The 16,401-nt window shown below is 45.5% G+C and overlaps 2 protein-coding genes across 3 annotated transcripts; both read right to left on the reverse strand.

Annotated features, from left to right (window-relative positions):
* Positions 1-3,022: 3,022 nt before the first annotated feature.
* Positions 3,023-7,020, reverse strand: LOC120585435 (myelin P2 protein). 2 transcript variants are annotated; one of them, XM_039841741.1, is made up of 5 exons: positions 6,936-7,020; positions 6,664-6,852; positions 4,631-4,803; positions 4,316-4,417; positions 3,023-3,311 (listed from the first exon to the last, which is right to left on the reverse strand). In XM_039841741.1, exons 2-5 carry the CDS (start codon positions 6,734-6,736, stop codon positions 3,261-3,263), a joined length of 399 nt encoding a protein of 132 aa, XP_039697675.1. In that variant the 5' UTR covers positions 6,737-6,852; positions 6,936-7,020; the 3' UTR covers positions 3,023-3,260. The 2 variants fall into 2 exon arrangements, with proteins under 2 accessions (XP_039697675.1, XP_039697674.1); XM_039841740.1 differs by having other exon boundaries at positions 6,664-7,018.
* A 2,299-nt stretch (positions 7,021-9,319) lies between these two features.
* On the reverse strand, positions 9,320-12,204 carry LOC120585436 (fatty acid-binding protein 9-like). Its single transcript, XM_039841743.1, has 4 exons — positions 12,089-12,204; positions 10,062-10,234; positions 9,501-9,602; positions 9,320-9,370 (listed from the first exon to the last, which is right to left on the reverse strand). The coding sequence occupies exons 1-4, from the start codon at positions 12,159-12,161 to the stop codon at positions 9,320-9,322; spliced, it is 399 nt and encodes a 132-aa protein (XP_039697677.1). The 5' UTR covers positions 12,162-12,204.
* Between the last annotated feature and the right edge of the window lie 4,197 nt (positions 12,205-16,401).

Here is a 16,401-nt window from a genome sequence, read left to right on the forward strand (position 1 = left end):
GGTATGTGTATTCGTAATGTGTGTGCACACAGATGATACTTTTTTCCTGAATTTTTTTGAGAGTAAGTTGCATCCATTAAGGCCGATATCCCCAAAACACTTCAGTGTGTATTTCTCAAGAATAGAGATATTGTCTTATGTAATCACAATAAACTACTAATCTACCATCTGTGTTCCAACTCGCCAGTCAACTAACATTGGCCTTTGCAGTTTTTACTTTGTTTCTAGTTCAGGTCCGGTCTAGGGTCACTTACTGCATGTAGCTGCCATGCATTTTTTGTCTACTTTAACCCGAAGCACCCCCCAGAGCCCTTCCTTTGTCTTCTATGACATGGACGTTTTTGAAGGATTCGATCAGCACCCCGTCTCCCCCTTTCGATAGAACACCCCTCATCTGGAATTTGTTTGATGTTTCCTCAGGATTAGGTCTAGACCTGGATTCCAGGGCAGAACACTGCGTGGGCGAGGTGGCTTCCTTCTCAAAGTGTCACGCTGGACGCCGTGCGTTTTTCATCCACCCCGCATTGGCAGATAATTTCGATACCCAGTCAAGGGGCCGTCGAATTTTCCCAGTGCATGGTTACTGTTTTCTCCCTTGTAACCAATAAGCTGTCTGTGTGGAGATACTTTCAGGCCAAATTAAGATCCTACTTATATTCAGAATGTCCCTCTAGCTTTAGCGTCACCAATAATTTCTGCTTGAGCCAATATTTACTGTGACAGTGAAAACTGATTTCCCAGTTTCAATTCCTCCCCATTCACCAGTCAGCCCATGGCATTCTAAGGAAGGAAGGAAGGAAGACTCTCTCTGTCTCTCTGTTTCTTTCTCTCTCTCTTATAAATTGTTACTCCACCCAATGGTTTATGATTCATGATTTTTCTTTATTGTTTTGCTCCTCAAATTGCCCCAGTTTTAGCCAGTGGCAGCACCTTTAAGCTGACTCCCCAATTCGGGTGACATATCTCAATTATCATTTTGAACAGTTCCTTACTTCCTGGCATAAGAAGACACTTTAGGCTCAGGTGAGCCGAGCCTGCCATCACACTGGAGTCGGCCATTTCTCCAAGGAACCCCTTCATTTGAGTGGGGGCTGTTAGACGCCGAGATCTGGGGCGCTAGGTGTGCTCAACCCACTGAGGTGTATTTGCTTCCACGCTCTTTGGGCAGCTCCAGTCACGGCTTCCTTCGTGCATGTGCTACACAATCAGGTGTCCCCTTTGTGCGTGTGCTACACATACAGGTGGCCCCTTCGTGCGTTTGCTACACATACAGGTGTCCCCCCTGCTCCACGCTTCCACCTTCTGTGGTTGCAGTCAGCTACCTGCAGTCGACCGAGGTCCAAAAACATTGAATGAAAAATTCCAGAAGTAAACGATTTGTACATTTTAAACTGCGTGCCATTCTGAGTAGTATTATTACTAATCTCTTACTGTGCCGAATTTATAAATTAAACTTTATCATAGATATGTCTGTATAAGAAAAAACATAGTCTATACGGGGTTCAGTGCTATCCATGGTTTCAGGCATCCACCGGGGTCCTGGGCTGTGCCCCCAGAGGTAAGGGAGGATGACCGTGGACACACACATAAGCACATATACTCGTGCACGTATAAATGCCTGCGGATATGCATGTCCAGCGCTCGCCATTACACACACACACACACATTACACACACACACACATCTGTGCGCCTTAGAAACATGAGTTTACACCTGTTCCCACCCACGCTCGCATTTTCTTTCTCGCCTTCCGTCATCCCACGCTCGTGTGTTCCTTCCTCCGAAGGGAAAATTCTGGCTCCTAACAACATCGACTCATCTTCTCATTTGCTCGGTTATATAATGCACCTCGAATAGTTTCATTATTACTTGGGCACAGGGGTCCCCTATTTCTGCCCGTCAACAATCAGCTGGACCTTGTAATTACCACACCTAGTATTTACCCCAAAGAAAGGATCTCGTATGTCTACAAACAGCCTTGTATTATAAACAAGAATGTTTAGAGCAGCTTTATTCACAGTAGCCAAAAACTGGAAACAGCCCAATTGTCTTAATAGTGTAAAAGTGGAAATTCTCCAGTTTCAGGGAGGTGATATCTCTAGGCGCCAGCCCCTAGGGAAAAGAGCAGCATTCCAAGGTAAAGATGATAAAACTATTAGGTCCTGTTTGATCTGAGAGTTTCCCGAATACCTTTGTGTGTGTACAAAAAGTTAACGACTAAGTTCTGCTTCTTGTAATCTGTTCATTCAAAGATGTAGGAGGAGACCTTATAAGCCGCCTCCTCGGGAAGCTCGGGGCTGATCTCCTCTAAGCCTGCGTGATAGAGAGTCAGTCGCCGGCCGGCTAATAAAGGCTCATAATTAATTTCAATTGGCTCCGTGGGTCTTAGAATCGTTCGCGCCATAACAATAGAAGATGGGTAAACGGTGATATATTCGTGCAATGGAATACTATTCAGCAACGAAAAAGAAAAAATTACTGATACATGCAACAATATGGATGGTCTTCAAAAACATTACTCTGCACTTTAAAAGGCAAACAGAAAAGAACACACAATACATGATTCCCTTTCTATGAAGTTTGAAAACAGGCGAAGCTAATCTATGGTGATAGAAACTGAATCACTACTTGCTTTTGTTGGAGGTGGGACAGGGCAGGACGCAGACTGGGAAGGAGCAAGAGACAGCGTTCCGGGATTAAGGACAGGTACTCCACCTTGGTCAGGATGTGAAGTATATGGTGCATGCATTTGTCACAACAGATTGAATTCTGCCTTTAATATCCGTGCATTTTACTGTCTATAAGTTAAACCTCAATTAAAAAAAAAAAAACTGGCTAGAGTAGAGTAGAGGCTGCCCGTTTCAGCTGAAACTGGAATCCTCGTTTTGAAACAGCTCCTTCTAGATTGCCTCGCTCCTGATCCCTTACTCTCCTGAACGATGAAAGCGTTTCAGTTTGCCAACCCCGACCAATATATTTACTGCCTTTTACTGTCATTTCAAATATACGAAGGAAAACATAGTTTAGGTCTGGCAGACTTACACATTTTAATATAGCAAGGATGTGCATACAAATTGAAAATGGTTAAATAATGCTAAATAACTTTAGATTAATCCTCAGTCGAGGCCTCTGGCTATCTGATCTATTAAGATAAAAGAAGCGAAAACGAACAGACTGTAGCGTCCTCAGGCCTTGCCATGAAAACAGCTGATTTCCAATGTCAAATGATCAAATGCCAGTTCGAGGAGGAATCAGTTTTCTCAGACCTTCTCATAAATTCTGGTGCAGACCACGCCTTTTATCTTACATTCCTTAAAAGAGAGAGAGAGATTAATTGAATCTCTAAAACTCGAACTAGAGGACACAAATTTGCAATCATAACAGAAACTAAAAACAATCTCGTGAGATTAAACTCAGAAAGGAATAAAAGGTCAGTCTCCGGCAACTCAGAATCATCAGTGAAACCGAAGAAGCAGTTATAAAGTTGATTTACGTTACGGCCGAAGAATGTTTTTAAAGTAGCAAGTTTTTATGCATAATTTACATGCATTTAAATCCACTAAAATGGTGATTTTCAAAATTATCTGCACATTTGCATTATCTGGGGAACATTTAAAAATACCAATATCTCTTCCTCCCCTAAGAGGTTTGCATTCGATCTGAATTAGGGCCCCCATGTTACTATTTACTCCCCCTGTAAATCTATTGTGCAGCTGGGGATGAGAACTTCTATATTAAAGGAAGAAAAACCTAAAACATTGAGTGAATCTATTTATAGTCAATGTGTCAATTAGTAAGCGAAGAACCTAAAACTTAAAGATATCGTCAGAGGTCATCTCGCGTGACCTATGTCATCGTTCTTATCTGCCAACTAAGAGAGGTCTCAGATGACCTCACCCTGCATCATCGACATGGTTTAGTCCCAGCTACGCTGGATTCTTAAAGTGAAACGCTTGGATAGCAAACACATTCCACAAGGGAGGCTTTCGGAGTTCTTTTGCTTTGAAACCTTAGACTTGCTTTTCTGTCTGTGAATCCGAACTAGTGAGATTTATCCACACCCTTTAACTTTGCTATCATTATTAGGTGTTGTCATTTCTAAGATAACAAGCAGGCTTGGTCAGCTCTAAATTCTCCGACCTAAACTCGAATTCCTGATCGTTTAAATATCGCCCAAGAATTAACTCTGACTTCACTCTCAGCCATCCCTATCCATCTGGTATTCCAAAGAAAAAGGAATATTTTCAAAATAATATAACCCGTTTCTCTACTTAAACAGCACGATTTCTGTATTTAGAAGTAAAAACTCTCTTACCGCCACCATTTTTCCACCCACCAACTTCCTCTTTATTGTGGTCTCTTTGCCATCCCATTTCTGCACTTGATTCAAGGAGCCTCTGTCCAAGGTTACGATGCTCTGCAAAGACAAGTTCACGTAACCGACTCGCTCGCGCTTCGGCTGACTAAGGAAGCTGTTCGTTCGGTGCCGAATCGTTCTCATAATAGGTGTCCCATGAGGCACATTCACTTTTAACAGCACGGAGGATCGCGGCCTCTCACACAGCACGGAAGCCGCCCGCCCTCTCAAGCTCTGGACTGAGCAGCTCGGAAGCGCATCATGATGGTTTACCTTTGTTTTCCGGTTGTCGGCTGTGGTTTCTTCAAATTCCCGGCCTAGCTTGAAGGAGATCTCTGTGTTTTTGAAAGTACTTTCCGTTCTTATAGTTATAATATCCCCTTTCTTGCTGATGATCACCTTGGGTTTGGCCAGATTCCCCAGTTTTCTGGTGGCTAATCCCACACCTGGAAAACCAAGATAAGGTTAGAATTCCGTTGATCACGGGAGTATACTTAGCCAGACTGTGGCGGCCACGCTCGGATGAGCCTCAGGTGTGCAGACAGCAGGTAGGAGCACTCGCGGCCTGGGACTTCTCCCGGGGACTCAAATATTTTAGGTTTTGTTATAACAAAAGCAATGCCTGCAGATTTTAAAGGTATAGCGTTTAGCCTAAATGGTGCAAGTCATCCACTTTACCATGCGCCATTGGAAATCATTAATTATAGTTTTGTATGGACCACTGTGAACATTTCGGTTTGTACATATCAGTATCACAGATATATTTTTTACAACAAGCTATGACGTATACACACTGTCGTATGATTTTTTTCCCCTCAGTAATATATTATGGATATAGAAAAGAACTTACCTTACATCCTTGACAGAATCTGATTTCTGAAATTTTGTTGTGGCCCCTAAATCTAGCCAGTAGGAAAAAAACAATCCATCTTCCTTCATTGCCAGAGACCATAAATAAATAAAATAATTGTAAAAAACATTTCCGTATTTGAAAAACAAAACAAAATTAGACTAAGTATTATTACTATTATTACTTAAGATTATAAAAATACATGGAAAAGGAAAAACGTCAAATGAGAGAAATACATGAAGGATAAACTCGTTTTATATATATATTTATATACATATATACGTACATACGTAAATGTATATGTAACTAGTATGTATATAGTAAATGAGAAATGAAGAGTTAGAGCTAATAAAGAATTGCGACCTGTAATTCTGATCAACTTTTTATTATTTTATATAATTAAGGCAATGATTTTCAAACTAAATTTCTTTGGTAGAACCTGAGAATCTACATTTTATCAGCCCCGATGCTCCTCTGCCCTCTAAAATTTGAAAATGACTAAATTAGGGAGCCCCTCATTGAGACTTTCTTGTATTTCACCTCTTCCTCAGCTATAAGGTGAAGCCCACACATCTAACCAACCTTTTACTACAGCTCCGTCCCCGTCAGGCCTCATAGTTTTCCGGGCAACATGATAGCATTTTGCTCATTTTATCTAAAAATAGAACCTTTCCCATAAGCTTTCTGAACAAAGAAGTAAAGCTACAGGCATTTCGACGAGCGTGGCAACCTGGGGTCATTTCTGCAGCTCTGGAAGTGTCCGAAGACCCTGCCCATCTATTGGGCTGATATCGAGGGGACAGTCTCTGGAAATAGTGTCAAAGTCGATGCAGCCAACGACTGGATTTTCCATCTGCATCCACCGCTCCAGCTCCAGGGTCGGTGTAACTGAGTTTGAATTCACTGCCACAACCCGATTCTTTTTATCTCCATAACTTCCCCAGGCTATGACCATCCTGCTTTAACGCATCTTCTTGTCATACTCTCTATCTACATGATTATAGCAGAATGAGCAACCCAGAGGTGGAGGAGAAAACTTATGGGTTAGCTAAACATCAGCATTTTACCTTCTGGATATTCAACTGCTTATATCATGAGTACTTTAGTTGTTATAAAACTAGCTTTCGAGAAGGCCAGCGGGTGGGACGCCAAACAAAGACTCCTCTCATCTGTCCTCTGGGTCTGAAACCTAAGCCCTGTTAACACGAAACCGCCTTTGGAATCAGTGGGGCTTCCATGCATTGAAGCAGCTCTAGTTTAGGTTTAAATCTATTAAAATTGCCCCCCAAACAAAATGCAAATAAATTATTCAAACGCCACCACAGAAGATCAATTCCCTAAGGCTGTACTTCAGCCTGTGCAAACTTCCCCAGACTCCCCAGAAGGAGTTAGAGAAAATAGCCCCAAGCTTTCTCAGAAAGAGTCTCCTGGACCAGAACAGCAAAGCATCTCTTACCCAGAGCCTTCATGTAGTCATCAAAGTGCTCCGTGGAGACAAGCTTCCAGGTGCCCAAGAACTTGTCACTCATTGCGATGGAGGAGAATTCAACTCGGTTCTCGATGAGACTCGGGAGGTGCCTTTCAAAGATGTCCAAAGCACGTGACTGCCTCCGAGACTGGGCAATGAATGGCTCTTCAGTCGCCCCTTAAGGCAAAAGAAAGCTCCGCATAATGTTTCCCTTAGTCTCCAAAAATTTTTGTAAACATCAATGACACTACTGTTCGAACCTTTGAAAAAATGTCGAGGTCAGTCTTATGTCTTTGAGAAGCGCCGAGGCCCTCAGCGCTTTGGGGAAGGCCCGGTGAATTGAACTAAGCAATACGAGAGCGAACGGAGGAATCCGCCCATGCGCGTGCGTTCAGGCCTCTCGGTCACGGTCACGCAGTCCTGACTCGGCACATCTAAGAATTCGTACTGGGAGAGGGAAGAGGGGGGAAAGTCCCTGAGTATTGTGATACCCTCCTCAAATATGCTGTGGGAGGAAGTATTCCTCGGCGAGGGCGGGTTGGCATAGTTCGAATTTCCCAGGCAGGCCGAGTAGGCGGGTGACACGGCCAGGCCGTGGTGGCGGGGAGAGCACAGTGCGCACAGAGAGCGCGTTCCCAGGGCGGATGGACGAGAAGCGGCAGCTGGAGAACGTGCTTTCTGACCACAGCGAAGCTTTCCACCTAAAAAAACACCTAAGTCCAGATGAAGGAGGGTCTTAGTTCCCACAAAAACTCTGAGTTTCAGTCCCTCGAAGGAAGCCGACGGTTATGTAAAGGGATCTACCTTTTCTGTGACCTTTGGGTGACTGTGATGGCAGCTGCAAAGGAAGCACGTGGCTTTTCTTTCACCGACCGGCAGTAGAGGGAAAAGCGGTTTGCGAAGCCTCCGAACGATGCAAAGAACGTTCCTCTCGCCAGCGCGGCCCCTCTCCCTGTCTCGCCTAAGATTTCCAATCATGGTTCCCAGTAGGACGTCGCAGCAAGGAGCTGGCCACACTTTGTTTGTTTGTTTTCTTTAAATGTCACTTGCATTTCCTCTTAGAGAGAAAGTGACATTGCGGCGTGGAAGTAGGCTCTGCTTTTCGGGCATTAACGCGATTCTTTTTAGGATTCGGCCATCTGCTCCCTTACAGCTGATGGGAGGAAGAAATCCCTTAGAAATTCACTCCAAGGCATAGTGAAAAGTGTGTCGGGGGTGGGGGCGGTTTATTTCCGTGCAGAACAAGTACGAACTCATAAAAACCTGGGTGAGTTTCCAATCACGTGTCAGCCAAGTTGCCTGCTTCGTGTCCTGCTTTTTTCCCTTGGTTGTGGCTTACGAATTTTTTCAATAATTGAGATGGTCTGAAGGCCTCAGGGGTCGAAAGCCTCTTTGACTTCCGGAGAGCAAGCAGGGCTACCTCATGGACACCCCTGAGCCCCTCAGGAAAGGACAGGGCGAGTGTGTGGACATGTCTATCACAGCTGTGCCAGCCCAGCACGCTGTGTGCTCACCAGCCTCCAGGGTGTCACTATGACAGCCCTAGTCCCTTCCCTTGGCCAGAGTTCGGTTCTCGCCCCAACCTCGAGCTCGGCGACCACATCCCCCTTGCCTGGGCCAGCCCCGTCCCGCCCGTCCTGTCCTCAGGTGTAACTACTGATCCTGCCCTTTGCTGGTCTCTCTTCTCTCCCGGTCCAGATGACAAATCGCATGGACACCCCACGTTCACGCAGATGAAACACGACTCAGGACTTACTGTTAAACGTAAGGCGCAATAGGGTATTTACATACGCCTTTCTCTTTCTCCTTGTCTTCCTCCCGCGGCTACAAAAATCCTCAGTTTTTTTCAGGCTTTACCCTTTATTTTTACCTATATTACTTGGCTGGGCTTTAAGCCCTGAGAACACTGCCTAGCAACAGCACTCGGCAAAACTGTCAAGGGACTTTGTGTAGCGCTAACAATTGTGTTCTCACGAGGCATTTAGGAATCCAAGGCTGGCATTTAGTGAAATGCTGTGTGTGGACGGTGGGGACAGAGGCACTAGCCTTGTTATTTTCCACGGGTTTGTGGATAAGTAGGATGATGATGGCTTTTTAAATGTTCTTCTGTAATAATTCAACCACAGTGTATCAAGACCAGGCTTTATTCTGTTCTCTGCCTATTTGCCTCTCTGTCTCTATCCAGCTAGCTATTGACCTTAATGAATTCAAGTAGGGCCAGTCTCCTTCTGCAGAAATAAAAAGCCAGCAAGGTTGGTTTTCAGCACCTGTGATGCCCAGAGTGGTTTCCTACGATCGTAACGTACCCCCTTTGAGGTCACGTGAGTTTCCACAGAGCACCGTGTGACAGACGCCTTGGCCTAAAAGGAATCGGGTCCGCTGGAGGGAACTCAAGGACCGCAGACGGCAGGTGGGCAGAGGACAAAGGGGACGCTGGTGCTGTGACAGTCACACCATAGGCAAGTAGCCTCTCGGCCCGCCAGTTTAGCAGATTGTCCCTAACCCTCCATATCACACGCTCCAAAACTGCGTCTTATTTGATGGTTTTGTTTATTTATTTTTTGATCGCTGGCCCTGAGCCATCTCTTCCTCAGGCCCTGGTTTCTGGTTAGTGAACCGGCGGGCACCGACGCAGACGCTTTCTTCATACTTTTCCGTAGGTTCGCGTGCTGACAACATTATTCATGGAATATTTCTGAAAGCGAAGAGGGACCTGTTAGAGTTGGTGGCTGACACTTTCAGGTCGCCTGGGCCCTCCGTCCTGAGACCCTCTCATCAGGAAGAGAAACGGCTCACCCAAAAGGCCCAATTCGAGGAAAACTCACCGCTATCATTTTCCCATGTACGACTTGTCTTTCGATTGTCGTCTCTTTGCCGAGCCATTTTTGGACATGGACCAGTGATCCTCCGTCCAATGTCACGATGCTCTGCACACGCATAAAGGACTCGGTTAGAAATAGCAATTCACTACACAAAGCTAGACATCCTTTTTCCGTTTCGAACATTTTTTCCTCCAAAATCCTCGCCTCAGTGCTCAGCATCACTCGATACCCTCGGACTAGAGAAGTCTCGAGAAGGCGTTCAATTAACGCCCTCTTCCCCCAGGCGAACGACCCCCAAACTATCTGTAGAGAGTTGTTCTTCTCTTTTGTACAATGGTGAAGAGAGCTCAAAAACAAAAAAAAAGTGAAAACACTGAATTTTTTTGTCCCTGTCTATCAGCAGAATGATCTAGCCGAAAGGTCACCTTCAGAGGCGTCCAGCGTTCGTGAACGAAACGAGCCCCAGCTGACCTGACGATTAATCGGGATAAACCGTGCTGATCCCACCTCGCTCCAGTTTCCGGTTTTCTCCTGGTTGTGAAACCAGGAAGATTCGGGTCTTACCTTCACTTTCCGGTTGTCTGCTGTGGTTTCATCAAACTCTTTCCCCAGCTCGAAGGAGATCTCGGTGGTCTTGAAGGAGCTCTGGATTTTGATGCTCAGGTGGGCCCCACTGCCTCTGATGCTGATTATCGGCTTCTCTAAAGCAGCCAGGTGCCGGAGCGTGGGGGCCACCCCTGGAGTGCAAAGCAAGCAACACACCTCCGTTTAGAAAGAAGGACCGACCATCGTTTTGGAAAGCAATTTGCAAAGAACACACGCTTCCCCGCCTCTCCCCCGCTCCGCCCCGCAGCTTGGGATAATGTGTGTGGTCACGGTCTTCGGCGGTCTTGGTGGCAGCTGGAGTGAGCCAGGCCCTCCCAGTCAGAAGCTGTGCCTCGTAACTGTGTGTGCCATTTTGAAAAGCTGAGCACACTCTCCGAGACTCTGTGCTTCATCTGAAACGCGTGTGTGTCTGGCGCCTCTCGGTCGATGGGACGCTGGTTCTCACCTCACCGAGTGGGACACGGCAGCGCAGGGGGTGTTTTCACCCTCGTTTCTGGGGACAAGCGCATGGCGTCCCAGAGAGGTGGGGAGCCTCGTTCTAGGTAATGAGTCTGGTAAGGAGCAGAGCTGAGATTTAAATGCAGGTTTTCTAACTGCCCAATTTTAGCATACTTTTTTTTCCCTTAAAACAATAAATACAATTTTCAAGGTCTCTAAACTGCTCTAAGAGAATTTGACTCATGAAGTCTGAGCCCCTTCCTCCTTTGCAGGTGCTGGTGCCCCCTGGCTGAATAAGGATGGGGTGGCAAACTGGACTAGTTTAGCCTAGAGCGTGGCCCTGCCAATCAGGTTGGGGACAATTCACTGTCCAACTTGACTCCCTGCGGGAGGTGGCAGGGGAGCTGACTCCGTTCCCTCAGGGTCGATAGCGAACTCGATTTCACATTCAGGCTGTGGAACGGACAGGACAGGTCCAGTCACAGAGAAGCAGCGTGAGACACGCGTCCCGGGACAGTGACGAGGGAGGCGAAGAGAGCCCGGCTCCGACGGCGCCTCCTGCTGCCCCGGCGGTGTCGTCACAGCCGTGCAGTGTGGGGAACCACCGAGCTCGCCTCGCGGACGGGTGGGCGATTAGATGGAAGAGCTCCGATGGTAGACGGCAGTGGCACACAGCAGGTGCTCAGCTGCTACGCCCAGTCCCAGCTCCCAATCCAAACCAGCGCTACGTTTGCCGTAAGTCCCAAGTTTCGTAGAGATGCCCCCAAATTTAAATTCAGACAAGCGAGTCTATGACTCCATGAAGAGATAGTGACACATGTTTCTTATGACTCTCCAAAAAGTTACTACTGACCACGAAAAGGGAACAAATATTATATCGTGAGCACACCGACTTCTTAAGATGCATTGATCATTTCGGCCAAGTTAAAAAAATATAAGGCTTAAAAAGTTTTTCATTTTATATACAGTATATTATTATAAGAGAGGTTTCTCTTAATTAAATGTTAAAAATTACTTAATTATATATTAAATAATTACTGTTCTTTGGCATTAGAAAGAATGGTTTAGTTGCCGTAGACCCACGCCATTATGATTGATCTACATGCCCTTAGGCAGGAACTAAAGGATGAATAGAGTCTATGCTTCTGAGAAACAATCAACGGTGAGACACTCGGTGAGTAAAAATGTTCCATTTCTCCAATGAAAAATTTGAAATTCTTTAAAATAATGTTTAAAACATATCTTTCACATGTATCAGAACTCTAAAAATTAACTAACTGGAGACTTTATATGTTGGTCTTGTGTTTTCGAAGTTCTAAGTTAAAGCAAACCTTGAAACAAATTTAGTCGATCAATTTAATTATAGGTAGTTATTAGTGTCTGAAGCTGGGTAAAGCTATTTGATGAAATGACCAGGCTAAAGAAGATGCGAATGTACCTTGGGACCACGAAAGAGAGAAGGGTAGGAACGGTCATCGTAAAACGCAAACCCAACCCCACCACGCAACGCTCAGCCCGTTTCCAAACCTGTCAACGATATTTCTCACCCAGTTGTTCCAAGTATTCCTCGAAGTTTTCGCTGGATTCCAGTTTCCAGGTTCCCAAGAAGGGCTCGATCATGATGGAAAGCTTCTGAGAAGAGTCACTTGCCACCGAAAGAGACTTAGGCAATACAGTGCTACCAGTATCTTCATTTAAAAGGCATCTTCGTCACGTGACTCTGCAGAGGAAACCAGTGGATGGCAGCGAGGCCGGAGTCCAGGCTCTGGCGTTGACTCATTCCATCTACCCCCTAATTAGGGAACAGAAAGTTAAGGTATAAAGTTGACTTTAAGTCAACGATTATAGCTCCTGGCAAAGAGATTTACACCCACGGGTCATCTGACCGACATCACTCGCGGCATAGAGACGATTTCGGTGGAGATCAGCCTTTGGAACTACAAATGCCTGGTCATCTCTGAAGGAGTCTCCTGAAAGATGTCCAACGAACACCTGACCGAGGTGTTTTCCCATCCGACACGAGGACGCCCTTGCTTAGTCCACCTCACCTGTTCTTTGTCTGGCCCAGTCACAGTGCCAGAGGACTCTCGTCATTAAAATAGAATCCTCCCCACCCTACCTGGAAGGGTTGATGAATCGTTATCAGTTCACATAAGTGAAGTGTCTACACTTGCTTGGAGTGACGTGTGGGGTATTAACATTATCATCATTCTCCATCAAGAGTAATTGTGGACTGGGAAGAAAAGTGATAATCACCACCTGTTAGTGCTCTGTGATTTGAGCCCAAAAAAGAAGGCGGAGCTAACGCTTGCAAAATCCATCCTCAAAGTAAGCTTGATATTAGAAGGTACCACTTGAAATTGTAAAGGGGAGTTTTAGGGAGAAAGATGACAATTTGATATCTGCACTCTAAAGAAAGACAAAGGAGCAGATCATTTAAATTCTTGTGCAGTTACATCCGAAATCACCTTCTGCCACCCAAGTCATGGGAGTGGGCGTTGCAGGTATTGTGTTTGCTAAGAAGCGTTCGTTTCAAGTGTTCTAGGTCTGTGTCACAGCTCTGAACCCCAGCCGTCTTGAAGAAGGCTGGAAAGTTAGGGTGCCAGGCACTAGGGGAAGAAAATCCATACTTTTATGAGCCTGTGTCAAATACTCCTTTAATTCAAAGAGATATTTATTTAAACCATCTCTTTGATGAAAAAACCAATTAAAAAAAAGAGGCTGATGTTTTGGAACCACAATAATTTAAGTGGGATAAAGAATTTCTTTTGATGAAAACATATCAAGAGGAAATTTATGATGCACTCTCTTTATAGGCATAATAGTTATTGAAGTATCTGGAGGGCAGAATGGGAAGCAAATCCTTACAGTCAGTTTCAGGAAACTGAGGCCCAGGCTCAAGACGAGTGCCTTAGCCCTTGAAAGTTACGTCAGGGGCGCTGATCAGACGAAGAGCATGTGCCCTACCTTGCCTTACTGGTTCTCAACGGGCTTGCACGCCCTGCAGGAAGACAGCGAGCCCACGCGGCTGTGCGTGCGTGCCCGTGGCTAGTGTGGCAGAGACCCATTGACGTGATCAACCTCATTCCGCTTCTCCCGCCGTTGACGGATTCAGAAAACAGCCCTGTGGCCTGTTTTATTTATTTTTTATTCTAAAATTTTTTAAAATTTATTTCTTTGTTTGTTCGTTTTTCCTGTGGCCCATTTTAGAACTCAGCTGGCCTATGATACAAAAGGAAGATTCAAATTTCTGGCTTCTAGAAAATGTCCTTACCCCAAGAGAGCCGGAAGGACGGTCTCTCCTCCTCTGCGTGGTTTGCTTTCTTGTCTGAAACTTGGAACTGCCGCATCCATGCGTTTCCAGGTCCAGTGGGGCCAAAACTGAGGGTGGCAGAGCAGAGAGCTGGGAGGAGCCGAAGGCCCCTTTACTTCTAGAATTCTTATCATGCAAATTAACGAACTCCATTCTTATTTAAACAATTCTGCGTTTGAGTTTTCATGACTCGTGGCTCACAGCATAAGCTTTCTTAAGCCATCGTAGTCAGTGTGTATGCCTTGGTAGACAGCTTCGTCTGAATCATGAGTTTGGTCTCTCAGAACAACCATTTACGTGCGACACAGCCTGATGGCCACGTGAACTCAGCATCGGGCACCTCCCACCCTTCCACATCTGACCCAAACATCTCCTCAGAGCTACTCGGTCCCTACTACGTGATACGACTATACTTTAAAAGAAAAATATTAGAGGACTTTTCTCACAGTATTGCAACCAGTTTCCTCCCACTATCCCCTGAACTAGTGCATGAGTGTGTCAAGCAAACGAAATATTCCTTACTCACCCCCGTGCCCCTAGGACAGTGCCCAGTATGTCGTAGGTGCTCAGTAAATGCTCCACGAGCGAACGACCAAACGCATCAACAGTGCTTATTTCTTTTCACCCGACAGTTCCCGACACTGACTGGAGACAAGCTTGTCATACATTGCTCTCTCCTGACCCGCTCTGTAAGACAGGACTTTCATTACGGTTATCGATGGTAGAGGGGGCCCCACACTCCCGTCTCCTCTGCTCCTGTCCCATTCTGAGCAGGCAAGTCTCTCTCCTCAACTAAGAAACTTCTCTGCTTGTCCTGCTGCTACCATCACTAGCCTCCGGCACCTCTGTTTGAATGTAAACAAACAAACAAACAAAAAACCCAAACAAACCATTTCCCCGAGTAAAAGTGCTTAGTTAGAGTGTTCTTAGTCGTTAACCCTTCTGAAGGACTGAGAATACAGTCATTCGTGATAGGATAGGAACACGTCTTGTTTCCATGACAGTGTCGATGCTTATTTCTCCATTATCTCATTTGCATGTGATTCTCCAACATCTCATTGTCTGTATTAACTTTCTTTCTTGTGACGTTTTAGATATTAAGTAGTTTTCAATGAGTTTGCGTTTTGAGATGCTACATTCTCCATTGGCGAGGGCCATTGGTAAAGTTAGACATTTACCAGAAGCTACCAAAGGTTTCATATCTTTGAAATTTATTCCTGTACTTATCATACTTTAGCTGGAGCCAGACTAGATTGCTTTCCTGTTCCCATTTCTTGTGGTAGATTAGACATAACATAAACTTAACTCTAGTTCAGTGCACGGTCCGGCTGCACTGAGCACACTCACGCTGTGCATTCGCCACCACCGATGTCCAGAGCCCTTCTAGCTCGCAAACCTGAAACTCTGTCCCCATGAAACCGCCACTCCCTTTTCCCCTTCCCTGCCGGTCTCTGCCGACGCTTTCCGTCCTATGGTTTTGACTACGTAACTCACATCCGTGGAATCATACAGTGCTTGTTTTTTGCTTGTTTGTTTGTTTGTTTTTGTGACTGGCTTATTTCGCTGGGCGTGTCCTCAAGTTTCATCCATGTTGTGGCCTCTCTCGAAATTTCCTTTCTTTTTAACACTACCAAGAGTCCATTGTGTGACTAGACCACGTTTTGCTTATCCATTCGTCGGTCAGTGGACACGGGATTGCTTCTACACTTTAGCTAAAGTCTTATGATCAGACACTTAGCCCACCTCTGCTGGCCTCTCCATACACTGCTGTTACATGTAGGACAGGTGTCCAGAAAATAATGGGCTGATTAGTAAAGGAAGCGTCATAAACACAATTATACCCACCGCAGCACACTCTCCAACAGATTCTGACTCATCATAAAATGTAAGTATGTGGTTTGGAAATTGCAGTCTATGTACGTGCAAGTGATCTGTGGGGGTGCCTCCAGAAGGGCAAAAGAAACAACACAGGTACACACGTGCACACACACGCACACACGTGCACACACACCCCTACCCAGAAAGCCTCGTTGCCATTTCTTATCCTTGAGAGGTCCCAGAGACAGCGTGGTTTCCCAGTAACTTTTCAGATGGAAAATTGTAGCCTAGGCATCTCCTTTTACAACCTGTATTATTACTCTCCTCTCTCTCGTCGCTCTGGGCCAGGTAGGTGTGACATGACAGCATCTGGGCCAGCTGGCTGTGAATGCCAGCACGGCCCAGATTTACCTCATCAGAGCTGCTCAGATATGGCCTTTTCAACCAACCGAAGGTTTGCGAAGCCCCTGTGTTGAACAAGTCCATCGGCCCCGTTTTTCCGATCGCATTTGCTCACTTCGTGTCTCTGTGTCACATTTGGGTCATTCTCACAATACTTAAAACGTTTTCCTTATGATTATTATATTTGTTATGGCAATCTGTGATGGGTCATCTCTGACGTCCCAAGACAAGACCCTTCACCAGTGCAAAGATGTCGACTTGCCGAAGGCTCAAGATGACGGGTAGCAATTTTTAGCAACAAAGGATTTTTTAATGAAGGTGCATACA

This window comes from Pteropus medius, unplaced genomic scaffold (genome assembly GCF_902729225.1).
Source record: "Pteropus medius unplaced genomic scaffold, Ma_sr-lr_union100, whole genome shotgun sequence".
Taxonomy (NCBI): Eukaryota; Metazoa; Chordata; class Mammalia; order Chiroptera; family Pteropodidae; genus Pteropus; species Pteropus medius.

What these genes read in the sequence shown, in the direction of transcription:
- LOC120585435 (XM_039841741.1), bottom strand. Translation starts at nt 6,736, where the DNA reads ATGAGTGACAAGTTCTTGGGCACCTGGAAGCTTGTCTCCACGGAGCAC. An exon ending in TGACTACATGAAGGCTCTGG is followed by an intron (nt 4,804 to 6,663) that starts GTAAGAGATGCT and finishes TTGGTTTTCCAG; the next exon opens with GTGTGGGATTAGCCACCAGA. An exon ending in TGGGTGGAAAAATGGTGGCG is followed by an intron (nt 3,312 to 4,315) that starts GTAAGAGAGTTT and finishes CTCTCTTTTAAG; the next exon opens with GAATGTAAGATAAAAGGCGT.
- LOC120585436 (XM_039841743.1), bottom strand. Translation starts at nt 12,161, where the DNA reads ATGATCGAGCCCTTCTTGGGAACCTGGAAACTGGAATCCAGCGAAAAC. An exon ending in CAGACAACCGGAAAGTGAAG is followed by an intron (nt 9,603 to 10,061) that starts GTAAGACCCGAA and finishes ATGCGTGTGCAG; the next exon opens with AGCATCGTGACATTGGACGG. An exon ending in TACATGGGAAAATGATAGCG is followed by an intron (nt 9,371 to 9,500) that starts GTGAGTTTTCCT and finishes CTTCGCTTTCAG; the next exon opens with AAATATTCCATGAATAATGT.